We start from the raw sequence: 11,958 nt of genomic DNA on the forward strand, positions 1-11,958 counted from the left end.
CTGTAGTGAAATGCAAATTTTAAATGAATAGGTCCGAACTTAAGTTTTTTGGTGCACACTTGTATTTATGTATGTGTTCTGTATGAATGTACACAGAATTGGGCAAGTTGTTTGGGAACTTTACTGTTGTGGGAGCTTGGGGGATGTCCGACATAGCTAACTTCACGTACTGTTTTGCTGTATGCTAGCAATCGCCATTCTGTAGCCCACGTTTCAATTGTCCTTTTCTTTTTTTTCTCTGTCTGTGTTCTTGGCTGAGCAAGATCGGTGTTCTTGGCTGAGCAAAGTCTGGGTCATAGACTGAGCAAGAGACGAGAAATAAAGTGCCGAAAAGAAATTTTCTGTTTTCTGTTCGTCCTGTAATATATGCACCGGAACACAACGCAGTAGTCGGCGAAGAGGCAGACCAAGCCGGCTACACTATGCAACGAGTAAGACATTTGTAGTGTTGTTGCACTGGCTATATATATGTGCGCCCCTATTTTAATCGCGTTTTTTTTGTATAACGTAGAATAAATGGACATATCATTTTTTATATAGGCTATAGCGGGTATACCCGGCTCTGTAAAATCCTTAAAGAACTAGGTAATTTGACAGGGAGTAGGAACACGTTCAAGGTAGGCCCTACATCTTTACTTCTTAACTCCACTTAAGTGCCCGGGGCAATTCACGCATTCATGAACGTTTTCTTATCTGGAATTCATCATAAGATAAGACCAGAATTTAAGGATTTAGCCTACCTTTCGCCTTTGCACATTTTTCTTATTCTTCTTAAATTTCCTCCCGGATAGCTTTTGCCTCTTTATTATTTCGTTCTTCAAAGTTCTTGAACACACAAACTCTAACCAAACGCCTCACTGTGCTAGCATGTTCTGATAACACCAAGGAGGTATGTACCCGTTCCTTTTTTAAGGGGTACGTATACCTGGCTCATTTTACGCTAATGTTAGATTTATTTTTTGAATGTCAAAATACTGGTTGAAGATAAACAAGGGGGCGCAAAAAAAAACTGCCCAGCAAAAAAATAAAAGTTTTTTTCTTTCTTTCCTGGGCGCATTTTTTGGCGCCCCCCTCTGAGTGGCGCCCTAGGCGACCGCCTATACCGCCTGTAGTAAAGACCGCCCCTGCCTGCATCTCACTACTCACAACTCACTCTTGTTCTTTGTTGATATGAACCTGCAACCAGTCGAAATCTATTGAGCAGTCAGTACTGTAACAAATGGAAAGCACAATGTTCAGGGCCATACAATTTGTTCACTGTACAGTATACAGCCTACAATGCACTGTACTACAGTATACAATACTACAGTGAAAGGGCAAAATCAAAGGAGTAAACATGTGATCAATGTGCTTCATCTTGTCTTTTGGCTGGGTCAGGCCAGAGCACTTTGTCAACATTACAAGCAATATTTTCCCACCTTCAACAACCTGTTTGCTCTCTGAACTGGCTTATATTGGTTGTGTCACATCATTTGAAACAAGTGAAATCAATTTTGAGTAGTTGTGTTTTGTAGTCAATGACATGTTTTCTCTATTTGTATTTGATTGTTGACATTTGTGTTTACCAGTATGGATGACATGTGCATTAGAGTGCAGAATGTGTTTTAAAAATAAGAATGTGTGTAGAGTTTTGCTGAAAATACCAAGTGAGATCTGCAAATTAGGGCTACTTATATTTTATTTTTTATTCCCCTTAGTATTAGCTAGACCCCCCTTAGTCTTAGCTAGACTTTGCTCTTTTTTTATAGTTAGTCCACATATTTAAGTTCCAATTTTCCTATATGTTTAATGTATGCACCTCCCTGCCAAAGTAAATTCCTTGTTTGTGCAAACATTCATGGCAAATAAAATCCTTGAGAAAAACTGTAATAAAATCTACAAATATTAACCCCAATAATATAATATTGAAAAAAACGTCTGTGGTCAGGAATATGGTGCGACCTTTGACCTTTAAGAAGGCAACTGGGCTGGAGAGGAAGCAGAAGAAGGAGACCCGAGGCTGGATTTGCATCTTTCGGAGCTACAAAGTATCTGTCGAGGACGTTGTCTGACCACACTGCTGAGAGAACCTGCGAGACAGGAACCAGGGAAGGGACCTCCTCAGCCTCAGAAACGCAGCCTCAGGAACCAGGGAAGGGACCTCCTCAGCCTCAGAAACACAGCCTCAGGAACCAGGGAAGGGACCTCCTCAGCCTCAGAAACACAGCCTCAGGAACCAGGGAAGGGACCTCCTCAGCCTCAGAAAAACAGCCTCAGGTACGCTCACATTAAGTTTTATCATCTGGATCTGATCGTTTCACAATGTTGCTACCTCACCAGCAGTCGGATGACTCTTGTTCTCATCTTGATGTATGTTATCCTTTTCATTCTTCCAGTTACGTAATGTTTGGGGTGACTTCAGCCTGTGGTTTAGTTTGACAGTTTTATCATCTGTGTTGACATCTACTGGGGACAGACAGATAGCTCAGAACGACCGATCATAGAAAAGATTCAAACCTGTTTTATTGTATATAAATGTCCATACTGTTTACACAGTCTTACAAAGTACCAACTTGTGTTCAATAAATACATCCTGCTCTATACTGGTAGGTAACAGAACTGAGAAGTACACATACAGTATTGTATACAGACATTTGTAGGTACACATGAAGCATGTTTGGATATCTGTGATGTCTACATTGAAATAGCCAGATGTAGACCTTGAATCCTGGATAAGAATTTGAAAGCCAAAGACATCTGATAAAAAACAATGCAAATCACATCCAACAGACCAAAAACATCAATGGATTCATGTTGTTGATCTTTATTTGCATCCTCTCACCTTCTGAGTCCTTAAACAGTCAAACCGTGTAAGATCCTTGGCCTGGTCTATTTAAACAGCTGCTATAAAGTTTGTTATTGGTTGTTTTAATTGAGCTGGGTGAATGTTTCACCAAAGAAAAGTCTCTGATCAAAGCGCCTAGATTTTTTATAGTTAATTTTGTCAACTGCAAAAAAGATTCACGTTTCATTTCATCTTTCTTTGGCTACATTTAGGAAAAAACTGGGATTGAACTTTAAAGATTTTAAACAACATTCCTATTTGTCTATCCCGCTCTCTAGCTGCTACGATGACAACAAATCTCACGCAACCCTCGAATTGCAGCTCCTTCAGCAACAGCATCATGGAAGTCGCCCTCCCTTGCCTGTTCTTCCTGATGTTCCCTCTAGCCCTGCTCCTGAACGGCGTGGCCTTCTGGGTCTCCCTCCACCTGCGCTCCTCCTCCACCTTCATCATCTACCTGAAGAACCTGGTGGTGTCGGACCTGGTCATGACAGTGGCCGTGCCCCTCCTTGCTGCCAGCAGGCTCCCCGGGGCCACGCTGGGCCTGCAGGTCCTCACCTGCCGTTTCTCCAATGTCATCTTCTTCACCTGCATGTACATAAGCATCACCCTGCTGGGCCTCATCAGCCTGGATCGCTTCTTCAAGGTGGTGCGGCCCAGAGGCAGGCTGTTGGGTCAGAACCTGCTCTTCAGCAGGCTGGTGTGTGGGGCGGCCTGGGTGGTTCTGTACGGGGCCACCGCGATTCCCACCATGATTCTGACAGACCGAGAACCCAACAACAGGACAGAAAAAGTCTGTATGTCTCTGAAGGGTCCAGCCGGTCTTCGGCTACACACAGTCGTGGTCATCTTCATGGATGTCCTCTTCTGGTCTGTCAGTGTGCTGGTGGTGTTCTGCTACGTCTGCATCACCAATAAGGTCCTCCAGTCCTTCAGGGACTCTGGCAGCAACAACAGCCAGGGCCAGAAGAAGACCAAGCTCCGCGTCTTCCTCGTTCTGATGGTCTTCTTCGTGTGTTTCGTGCCCTACCACATGGTGAGGATTCCGTTGGCTCTTCAGGAGAGCTACGAGGTCACAACGTGCTCTGGCCTCTGGGTGGATGTTGCCAGCATGGTTCCTCTGTGGCTGTCAACCACCAACGTCTGCCTGGACCCCCTGCTCTACGTGTTCCTGTGTAAGGAGTTCAGGGAGAAGCTGATGGAGATGGTAAAACGAAGAAGGAATTGTGTCAGCAGGCCTTGACTTCCCTTTGTTTTCCAACATTCAAATAATCTCAAACATCTCTTTGTTCTCAACATCTCCCCCCAACCCTTGATATCTATCATGTCTTTTGTGTCATGTACTGTATCTCTTGGATTATGTTGAAAAAAAAATACAATAAAAACTTGGAGCAAAAAATACTAAGTTAATTCATTTAGTCAGCAGTGCTGCTTTCTTACTTAACACTTAGGGAAACCTTGTGCAGTCCATGTTCAAAAGATGTGAACTTTGTGGTTGACTTTGATTGCACAATTTGTCATCAACCGGGAGTCATTTCCTGGGATTTGCATCTTTGAGAGGGAAGACACGCCCACTTGAGAGGGAAGACACGCCCACTTGTTCTTCTCCAGATTCTCTGGTTCCATCTTGAGGCTGTATCCCATACTCTGTATGTTAACGACACCATCTCTCTCAGTCTGCCCTGGAGGTTACCAGCAAGGTGAGTCCAAATGCTAGTTTTACTTTTACCTTCCCCCTCTTTAGAGGGTTAGTTGGTGTGGGTTGATGTTATGTTCACATGTAGATACAGGCATGTTCACATGTAGAGACAGGCATGTTCACATGTAGAGACAGGCATGTTCACATGTAGAGACAGGCATGTTCACATGTAGAGACAGGTATGTTCACATGTAGAGACAGGTATGTTCACATGTAGAGACAGGTATGTGTACATGATGTAAGCTTTGTTTGTCAATTTCATGACAAGGTTGTAAAATAGAATTTGTTTCAGAACGAAAAGTATTTTAGTTGCCAAAATAACATATTTGACTGCATATCCTGTCACTTAAGTGCAGAAACAACAATTTTAATTGTTGGTGAAGTATTTTCGAATAAGACATTTAAGTCTTTATATTTTGTGGTGTGCAAATCTCATTCTTTTTTCTTAATGGAAAGTACAAACCAATGCCCATGAACAGGTGTGGCAGCGACATGCAAATATTAATGCAAACCGTGTTTAACTGAGCAAGAGGTCCATTCAAAGTTTAACCTCATTAACGTCTGTGTTTGTTTTTTAAGTTGTTTGTTTTTTCCAAACGCTTACAAGAACTTTACCTTCCTTGCTTTCTCACAGGTCCGACAATGGAACTGAACCTCACGGCTCTGAACTGCATGGTCTCTGCCAGCGATGTCCAGGACGTGGTTCTCCCCTGCCTGTTCTTCCTGATGTTCCCTCTGGCCCTGCTCCTTAACGGCATGGCAGCCTGGGTCTCCCTCCACCTGCCCTCCTCCAACACCTTCATCATCTACCTGAAGAACCTGGTGGCAGCCGACCTCCTCATGACCTTGACCTTTCCCCTGAAGGCGGCCAGCAATCTCCCCACAGCCGCGCTGGGCCTGAAGGTCTTCACCTGCCGCTTCTCAGACGTCGTGTTCTTCAAGAGCATGTACATGAGCATCACCCTGCTGGGCCTCATCAGCCTGGATCGCTTCTTCAAGGTGGTGCGGCCCAGAGGCAGGCTGTTGGGTCAGAACCTGCTCTTCAGCAGGCTGGTGTGTGGGGCGGCCTGGGTGGTGTTATTTGGAGGAATAGCGATTCCGACCATGATTCTGACAGACCAGGAACTCACCAACGCCACGGGGTACTCCTGTATGTCTCTGAAGAGCGTGGCTGGCCAGAATCTACACAAGTATTCAGGTTTCTTCAACAACATCCTGTTCTGGTCTGTCAGCGTGCTGGTGGTGTTCTGCTATGTCTGCATCACCAATAAGGTCCTCCAGTCCTTCAGGGACTCTGGCAGCAACAACAGCCAGGGCCAGAAGAAGACCAAGCTCCGCGTCTTCCTGGTTCTGATGGTCTTCTTTGTGTGTTTCGTCCCCTACCACGTGGTGAGGGTCCCCTACATCTTGGTTCAGACCCAGACCCTGGACCGCTGCACCGACGCCTGGATCCCCATCGCTAACAAGATCACCCTATGGCTGTCCACAACCAACATCTGCCTGGACCCCCTGCTCTACGTCTTCCTCTGCAGGGAGTTCAGAGAGAAACTGGTCGCCATGATGGTTCTGGGGAGGAAAACGTCAGGCATCACAGAAGACTCCTCACAGCAGAAATCTCCACAGGGCTAGATGTTCTGTGATCATTGGTCCACCACGACGCTGCATGTTGTGTTGAGTTGCTTTGTTCATTTGCAGGGAGATCCTTAGCTTTGTAACGCCCTCAGCAACAGCCGTGTCATTGGAGTTGGTTGTTTCAGTGAAAAATTGAGTTTTAGGACTGTTGACAAAGAAGAAAACTGTGTTGTGTCATTTATTTTACTTGAAATTATGTTTATTAGCCAAACCCAACACTAATGTTATGTTTTGAAACATAAAAAAATACACCATATCCTAACACTGTAGTATGTACGTGTAGTATGTTACTGAGCCTTTACATTTATTAGGAGTTACTGTAAAACATTAATATCTAATGACAGTTATGCTAAAAGGATAAACAACAGCAATGGTCTCTAACCGTATAAAACAGGTTCCCACGGCCAGCACAGGGTAAGAGATCACAGCTGGTACTTCAAACCAGTACAGGGTAAGAAATTACTCGATAAATTTTTTATCTTGTTCCTCAGAAGCCCACACGCTATAATACTAAAAAACCAAACATGCAGCAAAATTACTAACCCAGCTAGCTGCATGCTCTGTGGTTAGGTTTAGCTCAGAACTAGGCCTGTGGCCATACAATGTGTGTGTGTGTGTGTGTGTGGGGGCGGGGGGGGGGGGGGGGGCGGCTGAGGTCTGTAGAGATCTGAGAAGCGTGTCTCTGAATGTGGAAGTCGCTGCTGCCCAGCAGTGAGACTGACGAGCACTGGCAGGGGACACCAAACTGGATGCAAACAATCAGGCAGGAAACTGGTGAAGAAAGTGTTTCCACACCACTAGAAACTGGGAGAGTTGTCAAGACACACGCGCACACACAGAGAGACAGAGAGAGAGACAGAGAGAGAGAGAGAGACAGAGAGAGAGAGAGAGACAGAGAGAGAGAGAGAGAAAGAGAAAAAAAGAGAGAGAGAGAGAGAGCAACACAGAGAGAGAGAGACACAGAGAGACAGAGAGAGACACAGTGTTCGGTTGATTGTGTAGAGACCAACAGCAAAGCTACAGTAACAAAAGTGAATGTTTGGTGGAAAAAAGTAAAAGCTGATCAGGAAATTTCACTTCTTCATATTACGAAGCCTGACTTCTGCAGTTGCATAGCACTGGAATTCCCAGTCATAGCTTCACATTACGAAGGTAAGGACAAACAGATAAATAACCCATTGAATTGTTACTTATTCAACCTTGTGCAGACAGAGACCTATTAATGAACTGTATTTTAATGTAAGATGTGTCTTTTTGCTCGATAGGAAACTTTTTTTAAATTGCTTTTCATTGCCGCCTTGTTTCTCCAGGTGTTTTTGATTGCATATAAATATCACCTCGTTCTCAACCCCTTGTCCCTCCTTCCTGCTGCTCCACCCCCAGGTACACGGTACGGAATATCCAAGGCCCTTCTCTCACCCTAGACTACCAAGTAAGGCTTGTAACACAATGGTTGATACAATGGTATGAAATAAACTGTTAAAACAAATGTCATTTCAGCATAAAAGGGTCTAAGTATTCTCTGCCAACACAGTAATGATTAGTGGTATTTGTATTATAATAGTAGAACTACAGGACTTAGTGTTCATCCTTAACCTCTCCATAAGAGATACCATTCAGGGTGCCCCGTTGCTATAGTAGCAGCTCCTTGGCAGAGTGACATGTCATCAGGGGTTTAGTTGTAACTAAAGCTGGCAAGCGCGTGCCTTTATCCAAAGTCACAAACAAAGAGCGCGTGTGGAAGGTACAGCAGGAAACCACAGATCAGAAGTACACAGTTCTGACAGTGTTTCGAACGATCAACGTACGACCACCATTTAACACACCCAAGCAGTGGCGGTTCTAGCACATTTGGCACCCCCGGGCGTGTTCTTCACCACCTAGCCCCCCCCCCTCCCTCCCCCCCCCCCCCCCCCCCCCCCCCGGGACGAAGATTTCTGGTGCCGCCCCCTACCCCGCAGGCCGCCCCATCACAGTACACGGAACGAGTCTGACTAACTTCTGAGAACTGTCTCTTGTGTGAGACCGCAATCTAAGTCTGCCAACTCTCACGCATTGGCCGTGAGACACATGCATTTGGGGTACGCAGTCAAATTTAGGTTGGCCCCACCAAATCTCACTCCAAGGTTTTTTTTTAAGTTGTCAGCCCTGACACACACATCAACATCTCCTACAGCATGTGGACAGATTATCAAGTATCACTTGAAGGAATGTTGCTAAGTGTTGCTCAGTGTAGTTTTCGGTGCCGTCACGCCAGGAGGAAGGTAGCCAGGTGGTGTTTGAAAAGGTGCGTCAGGATGTTATTAATGGAGAGGGTGAGACACCGCTAGAGTAGTTCTGGTTTGCGAGTCTGCTGTCTCAATAGACATCGCTCAACCAACCGTTTTTATAGATCAATCAACTGGACAAGAAACAGATCGAGAATATTCGAGTGTTACTTTGATTGAAACCGAGATTCGGTTAGAACTAACTTCTCTATTTTATCTCTGTCTCCCCCCCCCCCCCCTCCCTCCAGGATGAATGCCAGCCTGTCTAACTCCACGGAGCAGAAGTGCGTGCGGGACACCAGTGTGACTGCCGTGCTGTTTCCATGCCTCTACAGCGCCCTCTTCCTGGTGGCGCTGGTACTGAACTGCCTGGCAGCCTGGATCTTCTTCAACATCCCCAGCACCTCCACTTTCGTGGTCTACCTGAAGAACGTGGTGAGGAAACCACGGCTTGTTTAGGTTAATTTTTTTGATGTCAGAAGGAGCCCCTTCTATCTGTGGGACAGAAGGATTCAGTTTGAATCGTTTATGCCCATTTGAATCATTTCCTGATTGGAATCATGTACGTCCATTTGAATATTTAACTATTGGAAGCCTTCACATCCATTTGAATTCTTTACTGTTTGAATCCCACAAACGGACGGCTCACCTCCGTATTGTTCCCGACCGCCAGGTGGTGGCAGACCTGCTGATGACGCTGACCATCGCAGTGAAGGTCCTTAGCGACGCCGGGGTGGGGTCCTGGCGTCTGAGAGCCTTCCACTGTCGCTACTCTGCTGTGCTCTTCTACAGCACCATGTACATCAGCATCCTGCTGCTGGGCCTCATCAGCCTGGACCGCTACCTGAAGATCGTGAGGCCCTTTGGGAAGAGCGCCCTCCAGAGGGTGGGGGTGGGACAGGCGCTGTGCACGGCAGTCTGGGTGGTCGTCACGGCGCTGGCGTTGCCCAACGTTGTCCTTAGCAACCGGGCGCCTGTCCCCTCTGGGGGCGTGTTGAAGTGCTCCTCTCTGAAGGAAGAGGCGGGGCTACGATGGCACGAGGGCTTTAACTACTTCTGTCAGGTGAGGTCAGGTGGGGTCAGGTGGGGTCCTGTCAGTGTGGCTAACTGAGACCCTGTGTGTCTTCACAGGGGTGTGTGAGTATCCTGGTGTGTGTGAGTATCCTGGTGTGTGTGCGCTGAGTGGAGAGCTTCTGGTTTCTCACAGTCCTCCTGGTTCTGCAGGTACTTTTCTGGGGCACCCTGCTGGAGATGGTGTTGTGCTACAGCTTCATCAGCAGGAAGGTGTACCAGTCCTACAAGGCCTCTCGCAGCAGCAGCAAGGCAGCGGGACGCCACACCAAGGCCAAGGTATTCGTGGTGGTGGGCGTGTTCTTCCTCTGCTTCGCCCCGTTCCACTTCGTCCGCGTGCCGTACACCCTGACGCAGACCCGTAACCTCGGCAACCCCTGCCGGGCGAAGAATGCCCTCTACGTTGCCAAGGAGATGGCCCTGTGGCTGTCTGCCACCAACGTGTGCCTGGACCCGCTCATCTACGTCTTCCTGTGTCGGGCTTTCCGCAGGAAGCTGACCGCCGCGCTCGGACGCAAGCTCTGCCCACGGGACGGGGGAGAGTCTCCCACGGCAACATCCACTCAGCTGGAGATGTCGCACGTTGCCCCCAGCAACAGGATGTTGGAGGTCATATCATCCCAGCGGCACGACAATCAGTGACGCTTGCGTTTTTCACTTCCTACTTGAACTTCCTTGTTGAACTGTGACCTGATCTGACCTTCTGCCAGCTATTTCTCCACCAACCATGCTTTGGCCTGACTCCTGGCACAGCCAATGAGAACAGACATGGTCCTAACAGAACGCTATGCTTCTGTTTCTTAAAGCAAAGTGCAGAGTAATATGTCTTGCATAAGGATTTTTGTTAGTAATTCTGTTATACGGTGAGACCATAACAAGCTACTGTAACAGGAGAACCACCTCTAACCGGAAACATGTAGCATCCAAAAAGTTCTAGAAAATCACTTGAATCATAGAGAAAATGTGATATGAGAATATGCAGCTAGTAGTAGTAGCTGGGGAACTAGAGGTGTGACTTGTAACTATGTAAATATACACAGAAAAGACCATGTTATACTGTAATATTATAAAAACAATGAACTCATGCAGTCAGTATTTTTTCCATTCACCCACAACATGTATGCATGCATGAACACACAAAGACCCACACAAAAAAACTGTTGAGTCAGCCCCGAGGAATATTTGTGTTCGCACTGGCATTTCCTCCTCACAGCTGTCAGTGAACTTCCCTTTCTGTAATCTTCAGCTACCGGGCCGATCTGTCCATCCCTCTCCCAGAACGGGGAACGGGGAATGGAGAGCTCTCCCGGACGTTTACACTGAGAGGATGACAGGACAGGAGGATGGATGATAACGGCCAGTTATTTCGGAGTGGAAAGAGAAGACCGCTGCAGTAAACAACGCTAATGAAACTCTCACTCGAACTCCCAAGTGGGCTACACAGTCTTGAAGATGGTAGATAAATGGGTGTTAAATGGGTGTTTATTAAAGGAGAAAGGGACGTTTTTGGGCGAGAAGGTTACGTAACCAGGTGCAGTCTATCCAGATTAGGCTACACACACACACACACACACAGGGTGAGGTGTAATACTCGGAGGTAACAGCTGGGGGCAGTAAACGCTACAGTGCTGAACAATACTTACTGTAATGGATAACTTTATTATTGTGAAATGCGCACAAAAGATATTTGCACTGAAATGCTTGATTTTCAGTTTTCCCCAACAGTGCAGACAAGTACACTAATAGGCCTACTACTATCTTCAATAAAGCCTAAAGGAAATCAGACGGTACTGGTCAATATGAATTTCTTATATTTCCATATTGAACCCATACTAACTGTGAAACATACCACATACAATATCATGGGAAGCAAGCACACCTGACGATGTCCGCAGAAACTCTAGTTCATAATAATAATAAACACACTGCGATGGTGTCAGATTGGTTCTCAATTTGGACGAAATTAGATGAGAGGAGGTAAAGTGTACGAGGGAAGAAATTGTGATGATTCCCGGCGGGAATAAATTGCCTTTTCCGACAACACCTTGCAGTCAAATCTGGTGACAGTTACTAATCTGGCGGAGGGATTTAGGAGGCCTTGGACCTGATTTACCGAGGCGTCTGCACGCGGCGCTGATTAATCTAATACTGAAATATGATCTCGTTCCATCCACGCCAACACACCCGGCTGATATTTGGGCAGAAAATTAATGAGCTAATACTGTTGGACAAGCGAATGGAGCTGGGGGTGGAGGGGACATCCCCCTCTGATTGAATTCCCCGACAGAAACCGTAAGAGTGAATTATGGGAAATTTCAAATGACATTCATGAGTTCCATGAACTGAAGTAGACACTGTAACCTGGCGAAAACAGAGTGGGTACTAGCCTAAGTACAAAAAATTCTAAGAATACTGACAGAAAATTAAATGAAGAAGAAGGGGGAGGGCCGGTGGCAATGTAAATT

The 11,958-nt window shown here is 46.2% G+C and overlaps 3 protein-coding genes across 6 annotated transcripts; all 3 read left to right on the forward strand.

Moving 5' to 3' along the window:
- The first annotated feature begins 2,091 nt into the window (after nucleotides 1-2,091).
- LOC124463500 (P2Y purinoceptor 13-like) lies at nucleotides 2,092-4,122 on the forward strand. Its single transcript, XM_047015245.1, has 2 exons — nucleotides 2,092-2,256; nucleotides 3,103-4,122. The coding sequence occupies exon 2, from the start codon at nucleotides 3,111-3,113 to the stop codon at nucleotides 4,065-4,067; it is 957 nt and encodes a 318-aa protein (XP_046871201.1). The 5' UTR covers nucleotides 2,092-2,256; nucleotides 3,103-3,110; the 3' UTR covers nucleotides 4,068-4,122.
- A 347-nt stretch (nucleotides 4,123-4,469) lies between these two features.
- Nucleotides 4,470-6,397, forward strand: LOC124463497 (P2Y purinoceptor 13-like). Its single transcript, XM_047015238.1, has 2 exons — nucleotides 4,470-4,524; nucleotides 5,158-6,397. Exons 1-2 carry the CDS (start codon nucleotides 4,476-4,478, stop codon nucleotides 6,150-6,152), a joined length of 1,044 nt encoding a protein of 347 aa, XP_046871194.1. The 5' UTR covers nucleotides 4,470-4,475; the 3' UTR covers nucleotides 6,153-6,397.
- A 668-nt stretch (nucleotides 6,398-7,065) lies between these two features.
- On the forward strand, nucleotides 7,066-10,564 carry LOC124463491 (P2Y purinoceptor 13-like). Of its 4 annotated transcripts, none has more exons than XM_047015228.1 (5): nucleotides 7,066-7,307; nucleotides 7,466-7,587; nucleotides 8,671-8,857; nucleotides 9,096-9,485; nucleotides 9,647-10,564. In XM_047015228.1, the coding sequence occupies exons 3-5, from the start codon at nucleotides 8,672-8,674 to the stop codon at nucleotides 10,133-10,135; spliced, it is 1,065 nt and encodes a 354-aa protein (XP_046871184.1). In that variant the 5' UTR covers nucleotides 7,066-7,307; nucleotides 7,466-7,587; nucleotide 8,671; the 3' UTR covers nucleotides 10,136-10,564. The 4 variants fall into 4 exon arrangements, with proteins under 4 accessions (XP_046871184.1, XP_046871187.1, XP_046871185.1 ...); XM_047015231.1 differs by having other exon boundaries at nucleotides 7,466-7,545; XM_047015229.1 differs by having other exon boundaries at nucleotides 7,539-7,587.
- The last annotated feature ends 1,394 nt before the right edge of the window (nucleotides 10,565-11,958 follow it).

The sequence above is a fragment of the Hypomesus transpacificus genome, unplaced genomic scaffold, assembly GCF_021917145.1.
Source record: "Hypomesus transpacificus isolate Combined female unplaced genomic scaffold, fHypTra1 scaffold_288, whole genome shotgun sequence".
NCBI classification, from domain to species: domain Eukaryota; kingdom Metazoa; phylum Chordata; class Actinopteri; order Osmeriformes; family Osmeridae; genus Hypomesus; species Hypomesus transpacificus.

Coding starts and splice junctions, on each gene's coding strand:
- LOC124463500 (XM_047015245.1), top strand. CDS start 3,111: ATGACAACAAATCTCACGCAACCCTCGAATTGCAGCTCCTTCAGCAAC.
- LOC124463497 (XM_047015238.1), top strand. CDS start 4,476: ATGTTAACGACACCATCTCTCTCAGTCTGCCCTGGAGGTTACCAGCAA. Junction 4,525..5,157: donor CCCTGGAGGTTACCAGCAAG/GTGAGTCCAAAT, acceptor GCTTTCTCACAG/GTCCGACAATGGAACTGAAC.
- LOC124463491 (XM_047015228.1), top strand. CDS start 8,672: ATGAATGCCAGCCTGTCTAACTCCACGGAGCAGAAGTGCGTGCGGGAC. Junction 8,858..9,095: donor TGGTCTACCTGAAGAACGTG/GTGAGGAAACCA, acceptor CCCGACCGCCAG/GTGGTGGCAGACCTGCTGAT. Junction 9,486..9,646: donor GCTTTAACTACTTCTGTCAG/GTGAGGTCAGGT, acceptor CTGGTTCTGCAG/GTACTTTTCTGGGGCACCCT.